Source organism: Xyrauchen texanus, chromosome 11 (genome assembly GCF_025860055.1).
Source record: "Xyrauchen texanus isolate HMW12.3.18 chromosome 11, RBS_HiC_50CHRs, whole genome shotgun sequence".
Taxonomy (NCBI): domain Eukaryota; kingdom Metazoa; phylum Chordata; class Actinopteri; order Cypriniformes; family Catostomidae; genus Xyrauchen; species Xyrauchen texanus.
In genome coordinates this window covers 22,213,959-22,229,024 of record NC_068286.1, presented here as the reverse complement: position 1 = coordinate 22,229,024, position 15,066 = coordinate 22,213,959, and the positions used below count along the sequence as shown (strand labels likewise).

The following is a 15,066-nucleotide window of genomic DNA, read 5'->3' as shown; positions in this document are numbered from 1 at the left end:
CAGATGAGTTGATTAGACAATAGAAAAAGTGTTTTTTTTTTAAGTCAGTACTGTATTTTGTTTAGAATATTTCCATATTATTGTACATAAGCATATTATTGGCCTACAGTCCAACTGCAATACATTTAACAATCGAATCATACAATTTGTCCAAGGTAGACATGAGATTCTCCTAGGAAGCATTTTTGTATTCTGTTTGAACACATGTGTCAGACAGACACTTTTGGTGCGTTTCCCTGTTGTTGCTTCACATTTCACTGGTTTTCAATATCTCTAGCCATAATCAGCAAATTTTTATAATGCTGCCTCAAGTTAAAGGTACTTCAAAAATTGATCTAGAGACCTCTGCACTTAAGCTATGTCTGATAAGCTGTTGGTTTGTTGTCTGTACAGCTGTACAATGCCTTTAGTACTGAAGCGGCGACTGCCCCCTGCTGACTGAGACTCGCAAATACATTGATTTTGTTCTCGAGATGACACTTCAATCTTGCTCCGTTGGTTGAAAAATTCCATGCCATGCCATGATTAATTGCGTTGGTGTTAATTTAATTATAATTGTTTTAATTCTTAAATTTTTTTGTTTTTTATATATAAAATCACATTGAATTACAATAAGTAGACAGCCTTAATTCAAACTAAGATACAAAATGTCTTGTTCTTTGCAGTGTCACACAGATGATCACCACCTAAATTTACACAACAACAATACATATTCAGTGTTTATCAATTTGCTCTACCTAGTCATAGTGAAGTGATGAAGTAGGATAGATACTTTAAGTCTTCCAAAACATCAGGGGATGGATTCACGAAAATATGCGTAAGAAAACAATGAAGGTTCTTCTAATAAAATATCAGTAGTTCTTAAGATGGTATTTAGCTATAAACTTACATTATAAAGAACATTAAAAAGTCTTTTCAGTAAACAAATTAGATTAAATTAGAAAATAAGAATCAGTTGTTAAGAATTTTAGTCTTAAGAATGTTTTGTGAATATGGTCCAAGAACAAGAAGATGCTATTATTCCAGTTGGTAATTACAAGTGTAAGTTGTGGGAGGTGTTCCCCAAACATAGCACTTGCTAGTCTGCATTCCCTTCCAAAGAATATAAAAGTTAGGAAAGAGAGCCTGACGTTTTTTTGATACCTGGATCACTGATCAATTAAGTCCACACTTTGTGGCACACTACAGCTCTAAATATTTATGAACCTCTTACAATGTAATACATATACTTTGCAAAGATGCTGCAGCATTGGAAACAGCTGTGGAAACTATATTGAACCCGACAGCAATACCTGCAAGTAACCTTTGTTACTTAGTTCAGACACGGAGAGGGCATTTACAGAGAAGGCTTGAAGTTTGTCGCAAAACTCTTCTTGTCTAATGCTATAACATAAGTGGACCTCAGAGAAAAATATAACATTTTATTTATGATATGACCCATTTAAAGAGCTTAGCAACATTGATCATTCAACATCTTTATGCAAAGTAAGTTTTTGAAAGTGATGCAGGATAGAGTGTTACATACCTAATGAGGGGGCCTGTGCAACCCCTGCCCTCCTGGGGTTCAGCCCAATTCCTCACCCGAGCAGATGGGATGTGCACCCTCTCTCTGCTTGGAAAGTCACTCTTACTGCCTTCTGCCATCCTAAAGCAATGTTCTGCGTCACTACAGCAGCCTGAGAGAGTGTAGAGGTGAGAATCATGCAGAAGAAAAGTGGATAAACAAACCACTGCGAACCACAGAGTACTATGAAGAAACAAAGTACTGTGAACAAATGCATTGGCTTTCATGGAGTAATGCAGTCACTTTATTGGTACATACCTAACTTCACTTGGCAGCAGCTCTGTGCATTACCGAATGGGTGCGGCATGACTGTGAATGTCACACTTACGTGAATGGAAGGGGTGAAGTGACAAGATCTGGGTGCTGAACTTTCATTACCAAGTATTTGAGAGATGCAATATCGAAGTCAGAAAGTAAACAAGAGATTGTGATTTTTATTTTTTGGTGATATCCAAGAGACACTATGGCGACATGTACTGATATAAATAGTGTTTGTCGATTGTATCTGTTTGAGGTAAAAGAACCATGTCATGTCCATTGCAAAGTTTATGCTACAGTATGTAGAAGTGGAGGGAAAAAATATATAATTTATATATATATATATATATATATATATATATATATATATATATATATATATATATATATATATATATATATAAATAATTAAAATAGGCCTGTCCATTTAACATGTTACTTTAGTGGAATTAAAATATAATGTGTTATCATGCCCCTGATGTAGAGCCCGAAGCCATTTGTTTTGAGAATAATGGCTGGCAGATGAAGTTATTGGCTGGCTAGCCGGCTCAGCCAAAACCTAAATGGCTGCTGCAGCCGCCAAACTTTTCATAGCTGCAAATGGCTGAAGCTGCCACTTCATGTCTACAGATGTCTATGTTATACTGATTTACTAGATCTCAATATTTCCAAGCTTACACTATATTTCTACAAAATGCAATACAATGTAATAAAGAAAACACCAGATTTTACTTTCACAACGTATGTACATATTTATTTTGTAGTCTGTATGCTACTAAACATTTTCAAATAGCCTACAATGTGTTGTGTTTAGGCTAAATGTATGTAGGCTAAGTTGTATACAATAACTTGGCATTATCATGGATATCATATTACACCTTGATTAAGAACGCAAACTTTTGTTGAATTTTATGAGAAATCTACAGACGCAAATAGACGAAGTGTAGTAAAATAAAGACCTAAATGTGTATTTCGGACTTTTTTTCACCACAAGTCTGAAAGAAGACATGTTATTGAAGACAAATATCCAAAAATCTCAAAATTGACCAGTAAAAAAAAATGATGTTTTTGCCTGCCGTGTCTCGCCGTAATATAAACACACACTGTTATCAGTATTATTTTGGACAAAGTTTTGCACATTTCACTTCAATGTACACTGAAGCATGCGTCGTGAATTAGCAATGTTGAAACGGTGGTTTGTTACTGCAGTAATATCACGTTCAGTGCTATAAATCTCTCCCTTCCAGAATATTTGGTTCATAACATCAATCTTTGATTCAGGTGTTTGTGCAACCGTGCCCTGAAGATTTAACAAAAGTCTGGGTAGGCCTAAGTTTTAAAAAAAAGTAAGTAGGAATTAGGAAAGTATGTGAGAAGTGAGATCAAAATTACCTTGCTTGCTTCTTTCCGCCATTTCACCTCAGTACGAGAAAAAAATGCATCGCTTCTTCTGTACGGAAAACGAGCAATTTTAATTGGTCGTCAATTCACTGTAAGTCTGTGTATCGTAGCAACGAGCACAAGACTGTGCTGTTATGAATCCAGTGGGAAAATAGATCTCGTGTATTGTTTATATATTTCGTGTGTGTATGTCTCTATGTGATAGAATTATTATTTGATGCAAATAATTCTTGCCGGCTCAGCCAAACTTTATCAGATGGCGGCTCAATTTGACTTACGAAATTATTGGCTGGCGGCGGCTGAAATTCTAAATGGCGCAAATGGCGTCGCCTGGCGGCGGCTTCGGGGTCTACCCTGATGCATACGTGAATTCTATAAGGAGAGTATAGATTTTCCTAACATACAAGCAATTTAAGCTTAAAGTACATCTGTTGTTACAAGCCACGTCAATAGGTGGCAGCACACCTCAAGCCTCACAAGCAGCGCAGCTAAAGAATGAGAACCGCTCACTGATGAAGCAAAATATGTGGGCGAAGCACAACAGAATAGATCTGTTGGATCATGATGCGATTTTCAAAGTTTCCACTGCACTAAACTTGACACAGCTTCCTAAATATGCAGTGTTTATGATGCTGAATACAAATGTGACACTCAAAACGTGTCCTTCTGAAGGACATACATGTACCTAGAGCGGCAATTAAAAATAATGTAGACAAAGCAAGAACGTGTATGTGAGAACTGGACACATTGACAAACTCCATGCAAAACAGACTGCTGTCAACTGTACAATGTTGGTTTGTTTAATAACGTGAAAATAAAAAAGCCACATTTAAGCCACATTTTGTCTAATCAATGTTTAATTAATCTGCCACAATAATGCAATGTATTTAAAAATTAATTTCAATCTGTTTTATATATCTATTATAAAACCTATATAGTATATTAATAAACATTTAAATGATTATGCATTTTTATATGCATTATCTATATTTGGGGGCCTATCTCAGCAAATACTGATATATGCGATTAATCGGCATGTCCTGTAATTAATTAGATTTAATAAATATATCGACTGACAGCCCCACCTTAAAAGTATTATGATATTTTACCTCACAGTGCAGTCTCGAAATTCTTATATATTTTTAGCTAAATCTTTCATATTAATATTTACAATGAAGCAAGATTGTTCACTTGTTATGCAAGTCCAACGAAGGTGAATGAGAAACGATTGAGAAAAACAAAAAGAACCATCACAGATTTTGATAATCAAAACATACAACATCATGATTAAACATATTGAACGGCAATCCAAATATCGATATAATAATAGTAATAATAGTAATAGTTTGCCAGGTCCTTGCTGAATCTTACCTCACCGCTACAGATTAATCAGCCACAAGAGTAGCCTTCACACAAAACTTACCAGTGAAGAGCTTGTACAACAATATAGACATGACACAATTTTGTTGTAAAATATTAAAAACTATTAAGAACGTGAATCAATTGGTAATAAAAAAAATTATCAAACATGCACTCTTGCCTTTACTGCCAGCTCTGAGGGTGCTGTCTGATGCCAAACCGAGTGTGCAAGACTCAAATGAATCCAGGTTCTCAACGGAGACTTCTCTCCTGTAGCTCAGCTGCTTCAGACTGAACAGATCCTCCCTGTCAGAGAACCAGCCCTCTGCATAGCCACTGTCTCTGCATAGCCACGGTCACACACGACTTACAATGCTTCTCTAGAGCCTAACAGATGATGTACAATAAGACAAACGAGCCTATTTTAGTGAATAGACTTGAGCTCCTGTGGACTTTTACAGTGGTCTTTCATTTCACTGACCTTAGAACTGACATACACACTGAGGAAAATGTTGGTCAGCGCATCAATAATTACTATTCAAGTACCATCAACACAGTTATGCCCGAGTGATTAATTTTATCAGTGGCCAAAATTAATGAAGAGTTCTAGATTTGCACAATGCCCATACTGAGAACACACAGAGGGTGTCCAAATCGTATGAGACTTAAATGAAACAGCCTACTGTTTCAGTAATGTATTAATTCGAACTGGAATTAAACTGGAATTTGCCTTTTTGGTCTTATGGAATGATTACAACACGCAAGAACACCTAACCCCGTTGAGTTAACCGTTTAAAGAAGCATCCACCAATATTACACTTTTTATTAATTACATTTGTACAAATGTGAACTTATGAGTCAATCTAAGCTAAGTAAACAATAAAAACTAAAAGACCAAGAAAAATAACCACAAACAAAAAGTCAGACCAACACAAAACAACAAACTGAAATAAAAACACCACAACAGAAAAACCAAACCAACCAAAACAAAACAAACCAAACAAAAACCAAACCCATCAAAGACAAAAAAAAAAAAAAAAAAAAACACACAAATTGTAACAAAAACCCAAAAAATAAAAACAAAACAAACACAAAATGTAACAAGAACACAAACACACACACACACAAAGAAATCAATCAAATCCAAATGGAAATACCTTGGATAATGCTATTCCCGGCAAACCTTCAAAGGCTTTCAGGTTTAGCAGTGGTCCTGTGTAAAAAGGGTCAGCCTGGGCCTTCCTCTCCAACCAATATATGGTGATCAAAACCTGTGCATGAATAGATGAGAAAAAAGATATAATACAAATTGGGGCAACATCTAATTCAAAACAGAGGGAAAAACTTGCCAGATAAAGCTGTAGATTTCCCGATTTTCTTTTTTTTTTATTAGCATCTAACGTTGGTATTACATTACAGGTATCTCTTTTATTGGTACAGTTTGCATAATTGAAATTTTAACACGATATGAGCCAAATGCCTAGCCTGACTATTGGCTGGCTTGCATCGGTGTGTTTGCATGAGATGAATTGCTGTGTCCCGGCATTGTCCCGGTTCTCATCTAGAAAGCTCCACCCACCCACACACACACTACAGAGCAGAACTGTGGCATTACACATGTAAGAGAAACTGAAGACAATGGTCTGGTGGTGAGGGATCTCAGTGTTAATTTGAATTATTCTAATGAGGAGTAGTATTATACATGCAGAAGAATTGCAGCTATATGATTTGAATCTAGGATTTACCCAATATTAACCCTGGAATTCCTTGTTAGGTAATTCTGACAATTGCTTTGAACTGTGGTAAAATGTTTAACTGACAAATGAATGATTATAGCCTGATATACCTCTTTAAAATGTGTGTAATGTTTTATCCATGTTGTATAACCAATGAATTAACCAGTATGATTTGTAACCAGGGATTGTCATGTTTTGTTACCTACACATATAATATCCATGAAAGAATGTCATGTTTAGTATGTAAAGGTTTGCTTGGTTACATAGTGAAAGCTGATGACAATGAATGTCATGCCTCTTGTACCATCTGCAAGATATAAAAGTTAATGATTAAAACATGCACTATTTTTGAGTGGGATATTTAAAAGAATCTGAAACAAAGAACCATAATATCAACTGTCGGAAAAGACAGCCCAGTTGGCCATATGACTCTGAAAAGTAACTTCTGATTGGCGCAGGACACCTTTGGGGATGCAGCCAATTTCAGTTCAAATGTTTCCAAACAGGAAGACCACACTCTTCTCTTTCTTCCACTTCTCTCATCTCTCCTTCTTCTGCTCTTCTGACTGCACAGACTTCGCGCTGTCGCTTCCCTCGTGGTCTTCTCTGGATCTCGTCGGAACCAGATCCATGCCAGGTGAGGTCCAAGGAAGCTCGGGATTCGAAGTCCCGAGGAAGCACGTCACTCTCTACAGTTCACACACCCATGAGAAGGCCTCGCTTCAAAGCCAACCTCATCATTCATACAGACAATAACTATCCGATCTTACAGAGGTCCAAAACATCGACGGAACGAACTTTCGACCAAGAGCTAAGAACCAAGCAACACAAAGAACACAAGGAAACACCACAACACGCAAATACATCTCCAATATTGTGCTCAAAGTGCTGGTGTATTTGTTAAATACTTTGGGTAATCCGATAGCAAATCAATGTAGACTCAAATAAGGATAAATGGTTCTTAAGGCATTGTCAACAGACTCCATAAAGTTCATTTTCACTGTATTTATCATTTATTTCACATTCTGCCACTCTTCTCACAAACCTGTCTCGTGTATATATGTTAGATTATATTTATGTTTAGAATAGCAATAAAGTTTGTCTGTATTCATAGATGATTTGACTGGTATATTTTGATAAATAATCTCTTCCCTGTTTCTAAAAGATTTCACATCAAAGCTGTACCTAAATACATGTGATATTATTTTCAATAAGCCATGAAAATAATATCACTCCAATAAGTGAATTAATCATAATTCACTTATTAAAGCTAATTCCTTAGAGTAGAAATTGTAAGCAGATTCAACGAGACATTATATTACAAATTTAATGGTGGAGAATTTTATTCAGACAAATAATCTTGTTATTTGTCATTTATATAATTTATAATGGTTGTTGAATGGGACTAATTCCATTATACATTTCTTTACCTAATAATGTACAATAAGGACAGTTGAATTTAGTTCATAGCTCACACATTTCAAGACCCTAAATTCCCTTAATGGTATGAGAATGAGGGCACTTTAACGGTTACAGTCTAAATTCATCAGTACCAAATAGCCTAAAGAGGAATCAAATAAGAGAGCATTTGTAGACAAGATAATTCTTCTTTAATGTAACATGTTTGCTTGCTTTTATTACCAAGAAAGAACTAGGATGCATGGCAGATAGGTACACCTTAGTTAGCACCTGAACATGCAATGTGGTCCGAATAAATTTTTACATGCAATGTCTTACTCATGTACTAATTATCTTTTTCTTCGAATAACCATAGACAATTGGAGACTATAATGAGTGTGCCGGAGAACCATCTGAGACTCTCAAGCTCATTGGAGAACCAATTGAAACAATCCTGAGAAACAATCTGCAGGGGTCAAACCAAAATGCAACAAACCGTTCATTCACAAACTGTTCATATTTGGAAATTCTGGCCGGCAATAAGTAAATAAGCGTAGAGTGAATGCAAAGCAGTTCTTGTGGCTTTAAATATCCACTTATAATTGAAACACCACTGACACCTTCAGCAGAACACTGAGGAGATTAAAACTGTTTGGTATGCAAACTAAGGAGTCAAATTGCAAATTCAGCCCAAAGTAACGACAAACCATGTAGCATAGACTGAATTCATACACAACTTTAACTTCTTGTATTTAGTTTACCATTAACAAGTCTATTTGTTTTTAAAAGCAGATAAAAAAGAAAAACATACATTTTTCAGTCTCCTGCTGGTCTCTTCATGCCTGAGCAAAAGGAGAGAGGATGGTTCGATGTGACAAACATTCCCTGACAGACCATGCCAGCTTACTCTAACAGTTCCAGTAACTAAATCCATATCCCCATACCCTCCATTAAATTGAAGCCATTGCTATAAATGGACCTCACCTACCATGTAAGCTTTCAGAATGTCATCAAGTACACTTTGTAGACATCAATGTAATAGACAAAAGACATTCAACAAGTCCAGAAATGAAATAGTAACCTATCTGAGGGAACGACAAATTTGTTCCCACAGCGTGCTGACAGTGGACACGTGAGCCATCTGTTTGTCACTATAGACTAGCAAACATACTTTTACAGAAGAATGCGACTATTTCAACAACAGACACACAGTGAATTACATAAAAGATCAAGTTCTTAAAAATAAGTCAGACAGGACATAAGAAACAGCACTTGATGGAGAAGTCTGCAGTTCTTAAATAAATAAAAGTGTGTACATTATCTAGTTGAGCCCTAAGTCAACAGGACCACAAGAGAGAATGCAAGTTAAAAATAGAATTCAGATCCACTATAGCTTCCCCAAAGCATATGGTTTAAAGGAACAGCCATACAGGGCTAAATTTAGGAGTCAGTGTTCCACACTTGAGTGCCCCTCACCCCTCTACAAATCCAATGGTTGGAAGACATGATTTATTGTTCAGAAAGGTTGTGTCAGGACCTGAAGACAACTAAATAAAAAAAATACAAAATAAATAAAACGAATGACGATAACAAATGTTTAAAAACACAATCTAATAGTCAAGTTATAATTTATCCAGCTGTAAGCACCCTTCACACCAACTAATTTCTATTTTGCATTTACACAATTCAAGGAAGTTGAAATCTCTTTAAATTATAACCCCCAGTTTGATTCATTTGGTAATTAGATGTTATGAAAGAAGCTGGTTACAATCATTGGCCCATCATTTCTAATGATTAATGCCAAGAATATGGCACATTTTCTCCAGCCCTGAAATGCATGATGACAGATCACGAGTCAATGCATCATGACTGACTGCTCTGCCATTTAAATGCCATCAGATTTAATTCAAAATATTTTCATAGGACATTTTGATTGAAACATGGCTGTGGTTGGTCAAGTATCATTGTTTGAGTTTAATAGTGGACAGATAATATGTGACAGGACTCAATTATGTGTCCATGCAGCCCTCCATTTGGTATGGAAATGAAATCTGACCGCAAATACGGTTCAAATAAACCCTCTTCCAGAAGTGACAGGCAAGACTTCTTGCTTTAAACCTGTACAAATAATGAATGCAGTAATAATACAGTTTAAACAGACACATGTGTGTGACCTGATATTAAAGCTTTATTGGAGAGCATAAAAATAATAATAAAAAGAGCAATGCAATGACACTAACAAAACACTCAGCTGGCAAACTGGTCTCTCTGAGAGTTCATTAAACTTATATTTACTTAACTTCAAAGTTACAATGAAAACAAAACAGCAATATGAATTTTCACTTTTCTCTACTCACCTGACAGTCACTCGGTTTTTACACATCCTGCAGGTCTCCAGGATGAAAGAGCTGAGCTTCATTGAGACCTAGTTTCTCACAAGCCTTGAGAAACACATTTAAATTATCCTGAGGAGAAGAGACCAGCGATTAGGGTTGTGCCGATGGACGATATCATCGTCCATCGTGATGGCTGACCAACATCACGATGTAGAGCCACCATCGTGATGCCACGCCCCCTTTTGCGAGTCTTGCTAGTGTGACTCACTAATCCTAGTCTCTTTTAACCTAAACACTTTGCAGGGATTGCTCTGTAAATTAAATTGAGAATATAACTAATGCATTATGCTATTTTAAATACTGTAGTATATGCCAGAGACGTGACGTGTTAGTCTGTGAAAATACCGTGTCAGGCAGGCTACACTAATATTGATCTTGACATTGTTAGCTTCTTGTCTTTTTTTTACATGTCTTACTTACACTGTACATTTAGATTAAAATATTTTATGTTGTAGGCTACAAGAAAATAGCCTTTATGAATTAATTATTAGTAGTTGTAGTGTCTCAGAAAATCTTGCTCATTGTCACATAGCTCTTGGCAGTTTAAGATAAACCCAGACCAGCGAACGTCAAATAACTTTTGTCTGGTTAATACTTTTAAAGAAAAATTTCCTTGGCCATAAATCCATAATGTCAAATCAAATGAAAGAAACAAGTTGAATATGAATAACACGCATTTATTAAAACATAGAAGAACAAGAAATAAATAACAAGAAAACGGGAACAACACTCCGACCGAAACTCGGCATTAACATTTCACTTATAATTAGCAGCACAATTAACTTCAGCACAGGCTACAAAATAAATTATGTTATTGAAATATTGTAAAGTGGTCATATGAACTACACAAATGAACGTTTAAAAAAGAATAAACGTTCAATACAAAATCGAATAGCTCCGCAACGGATGGCGAAAAATGCGTAAAGAAGTCTAATATCTTTCACCATAGACCATGTTTAAATTTCGATGTTTCTGGCCAGAAATACCAACATATTCACTTTATCTGGTTTTAATAAGCTGCGGATTGGAGTAACTACACTACCCGGTGTGCTGAAGACCCGCTCGGATGGAGTACTGGTAGCACATATGCACAGATATTTCCATGCTAATCTTGCCATGAACGGAAACCTTTTTTCGTTCGTTTTCCACCAAGTCAGCGGATCCTCTTCCCCATCAATGGCCATTTCCTGCAGGTACATGGTCATTTCTGCCTCGACCTTTTGCTCATCAGTGAGCGTGGCTGTGGCTGCTCTCTTCACAAGAAGGCTGCCCAAAGATGACTTTTTTTTTCTTAGGCGCAATATATTAAAAAGCCCGGATGAGTAGGCTACTAATTAGTTGGGCTAGTAAAAAAACGAAATTATAGTTTTTCAGTAGAAAAAAAATATCTATGTAAAGAGATATATTAAAATAAAAAGTGCTTAAAAGTGCACAACTCTTCTTAAGTGGAAGAAATATTTTTCCCCCTTACGTGCAACCTATTGGAAAGCGCGGATGAGTCAGTTGGGATAGTAAAATAACGAAATTATAGTTTTTAAGTGGAAAATATATTTATGTAAAGAGATGTATTAAAATAAAAAGTGCACAACTCTTCTTAAGTGAAAGCTAAAAAAAAAATGCTTCACGTGTCGTGCAACCTACTGATAAAGCGCCGACGAGTCGTTAGTTGGGTTAGTAAAATAACGAAATTATAATTTGTCATATAATTTTTGAAAATTATATGAAATTATATACCCCCCCGCCCCGCCCCGCCCCACCGACGATATCATCGTCCATCGCGATGTTTTACTGTCAACATCGTCAACTGCCAATTTAGGGGACATCGCCCAACCCTACCAGCGATGACTATTAAAGCTACCATGAATCATAGGTTAAACCTTTATTAATCAGAATTCCCATCATCCTCAATGTTTAAGCACTCAGTAAAAATATTTGACAGGTACAAGTCAGACAAGCTTGTGTATTGGAGTTACACTTAGAGAGAATGGCCAAGGAAATGGGCTGAAGAGAGAAGGTGTGGGAACTGGAGACAGGTGTCAGATGCTGTCCCAAACACAATTCTCAGCATTTGAAACCTGTAATCCGGTGTGTACATGCATAGACATTTTCCCATGAGTCCAATGTTTATACATACCTGAACTATCTGATAATACAAAATAAAACTAATTCTGTTTCAATGGAGACTAACTGGTTGAGTTTATCTAAATGTTTGTGCCTGTATTCAAAGCTAAAATGACCAATTTTGCAGAGCCAAAAATAAAAAAGCCATTGCGATGTTACGAATGACACAGAAGCTTCAAAGCAGGTATCAAGTACACAACACAATTTCCAACATAGCAACGTATCGGGACGTGAATTGATTTCACAAAATCACATAATCAATAACAAACGAAGCCTCACTTTCTGTCCAGTCAAATAAAAGCTTAGGAATTTTTGAATCCAGACCACACATTTTGGGTTTTCTCTGTTTAAACACAAAATAACAACAGGTGTACAACATGAGCATAAACAATTGTAATAGAGTGTTTTAGGGCATTTTCAGACCTGTAGCTTGCTTGATTTGTTCCAAAACAGGGGCTAAAATAGTTACAACAATGCATATTCTTTATGCTTCGGTTTCAGAAGGTTATATTTTAAACGAAAAATTTCTGTTGTGGTTATTTTTTTATCTTGTCATAAGTTGCTTTTGAATTATTTTGCATTGAAAATTACCTGTTCTCTCAATCAAGGAGCTCACTCACTCTCGTGCCCACTCACTTGCAAAAACAGATTCACACAGAGTGAAGCCGCATTTTTATACGTCAAAAAGTTGCTGATGCCATCCTACCTGCGTCTGTTCTGCCGCTATCCAAAAGAGAGAAGCAACAGTGAAGACCAAACTACAGCTAATAAAGCTGTTAAAAGGCTACATCTGCATGGTGATGATGATGACAGAATAATTTTTTTAAGCAAGCTGGATGTGTATTTTCAGTTTCTGAAGCCCTACTCAGCAGGGAGGCCTGTTGGTCAAGTGGTTAATGACCTACCGCTGAGAGACACTAATGTGTGCTATGTTTCCCTCCACCTGACTGGTGATTGTTAATACCTGAAAATCATTGGAAAAATCAGTAGTGCAGGCTTTGATCGCTATTTATTTTTGTACTTTATAGTTACCATTTTTACATTTATTGCCACATTTTATATGTGAATTATATTTATCAGAAAATGAAAATCAAAAGACTTAGCACTGTTAGGCTTTTATTTGTGCACGTTTGATTAAAACTACTCCAATTAGGTATGTAGGTGCTACACCTTAATCTTTGGGTTTATGACTATTAATTTTACCAACTACCAGATGGAACTGTTTTTGACACTCCCGAGGCTTAAAATCTTTTCCCAATGAATTCAGGATAAAACGTCAAAGCTTCGAAAGGGCTTAATTTCCCCAACACTAGTAAGCGATTTGTAGATTAATTTCCCTAAAAAGTGTAAACACTGTGCCAGTATCAAAACATTGCTCTGTTTATTGGAGCATCCCAAGCTCAACATAGCAACATTGGCTCAACCAATGGCACAGATCTGGGGTGGGACTATCTGTTTGCCCAACCAATGGAAGATGGGAAAGCTGTACAGATAATTATTATTTTTATTGAACCTAAAATATGCTCACCAAGCCTGCAATGGGAGTGGAGAGCTTGTTCAATCACTTAATTCCTGGCTTAAGCTTGTTGATCAGACTAAAAATAGATGGAATATAAAAATAAAAAAAGACAAAAAGAAAATCCTTGTAATAGCTCATTTTGAGGGGATCCCATTGCCATATAGTTAAAAAATAAAATAAGAGGTGTATCATATCAAAAATACTTAGTTGCACAGACAGACCCCATCCTCCAAGGTCAACCGAAAGGTTTTGCTTCCCAAGCACTTTTTGGCCACTTCCTGTTCAGGAAAGAATCCAACAGATAACATGACCCGAGATATAATTACATGAAACCTGCAACACCACCATTTAAATGCTGATGCATGTTATTTTTTTTGATGGTAAAATGCTTTCTCCTAACCCTGCTTAATATGCAGAGTCAACTTTAAGCAAGTCATTTGTAGTTTAATTTCACCTAAGTGTAACACTTTGGAACATTCTGCTGTTTGTTTGAACAGCCCGTATGGATGACACACCATTGGCTCGACCAGTTGTACAAGTTTGGGCTGGGACTACCTGTTTGAACAACAAATAGAAGATCAGGGTTTTTTTTTTTTTTCTCCATTCCATTTAGTGGTGTAGATGTTACACAATTCATCTTTAAGTGTGTAATTTCTGCACCACTTACACCACCAAACAGAATTGCACAAATAAAAAGTGTTTTCAAATAGCTTTCCGAATACATCCCTTGTCTGCTGGGGCTCGAACAAACAGCTAGTCCCAACCCCAATTAATGCCATTGATTGAGTCAGCATTGTTGTGCGGGGCTAGACGGGCTGCTCAAACGAACACAGCAATTAGCCTTCAAAACACAGCGACTTTTTACAGTCTTATGGATTACTTTTATGCTGCCTTTATATGCTTTTTGGTGCTTCAAAGTTCTGGCCACCATTTACTTGCATTGAATGGACCAACAGAGTGATGATATGTTATACATTTTCCAGTAGATGGCAGCACAGACTCTGAAATGTTATTCATAGGATTTCAAATGTCATTGCCCTACCTCCTTATGGAAACAGTTATCTGTGTTTCTACACAGCTCGTGCAACAAGTTGATTCTAGTCTCTTTTGTCTGCTATCTGAACATTAAATCACTAGCCTACTGGTAGATTCTACACTAAGGTGTCACATGCTTTACAAAAGAAATGTTTTTTTCAATCTGACACACTCAACCCAAGTGTATAATGTTATGGGTATTAAAACAAAAACAACATAAACACACATGAATATCAAATATATACTGTGTACTGACACAAGCAACACTGTCCCATAATA

At 36.4% G+C, this 15,066-nt stretch overlaps 1 protein-coding gene across 1 annotated transcript in view; it reads right to left on the bottom strand.

Annotated features, from left to right (window-relative positions):
* lmo7b (LIM domain 7b) overlaps positions 1–14,733 on the bottom strand; it is a 73,432-nt gene extending 58,699 nt beyond the window's left edge. Inside the window, 9 exon segments of the mRNA XM_052137107.1 lie at positions 1,526–1,676; positions 4,764–4,932; positions 4,934–4,969; positions 5,740–5,853; positions 8,528–8,558; positions 10,074–10,093; positions 10,095–10,181; positions 13,762–13,828; positions 13,960–14,733. Coding sequence (XP_051993067.1) covers positions 1,526–1,676; positions 4,764–4,932; positions 4,934–4,969; positions 5,740–5,853; positions 8,528–8,558; positions 10,074–10,093; positions 10,095–10,181; positions 13,762–13,828; positions 13,960–14,060 — 776 coding nt within the window. The 5' untranslated portion in view covers positions 14,061–14,733.
* Positions 14,734–15,066: the final 333 nt, after the last annotated feature.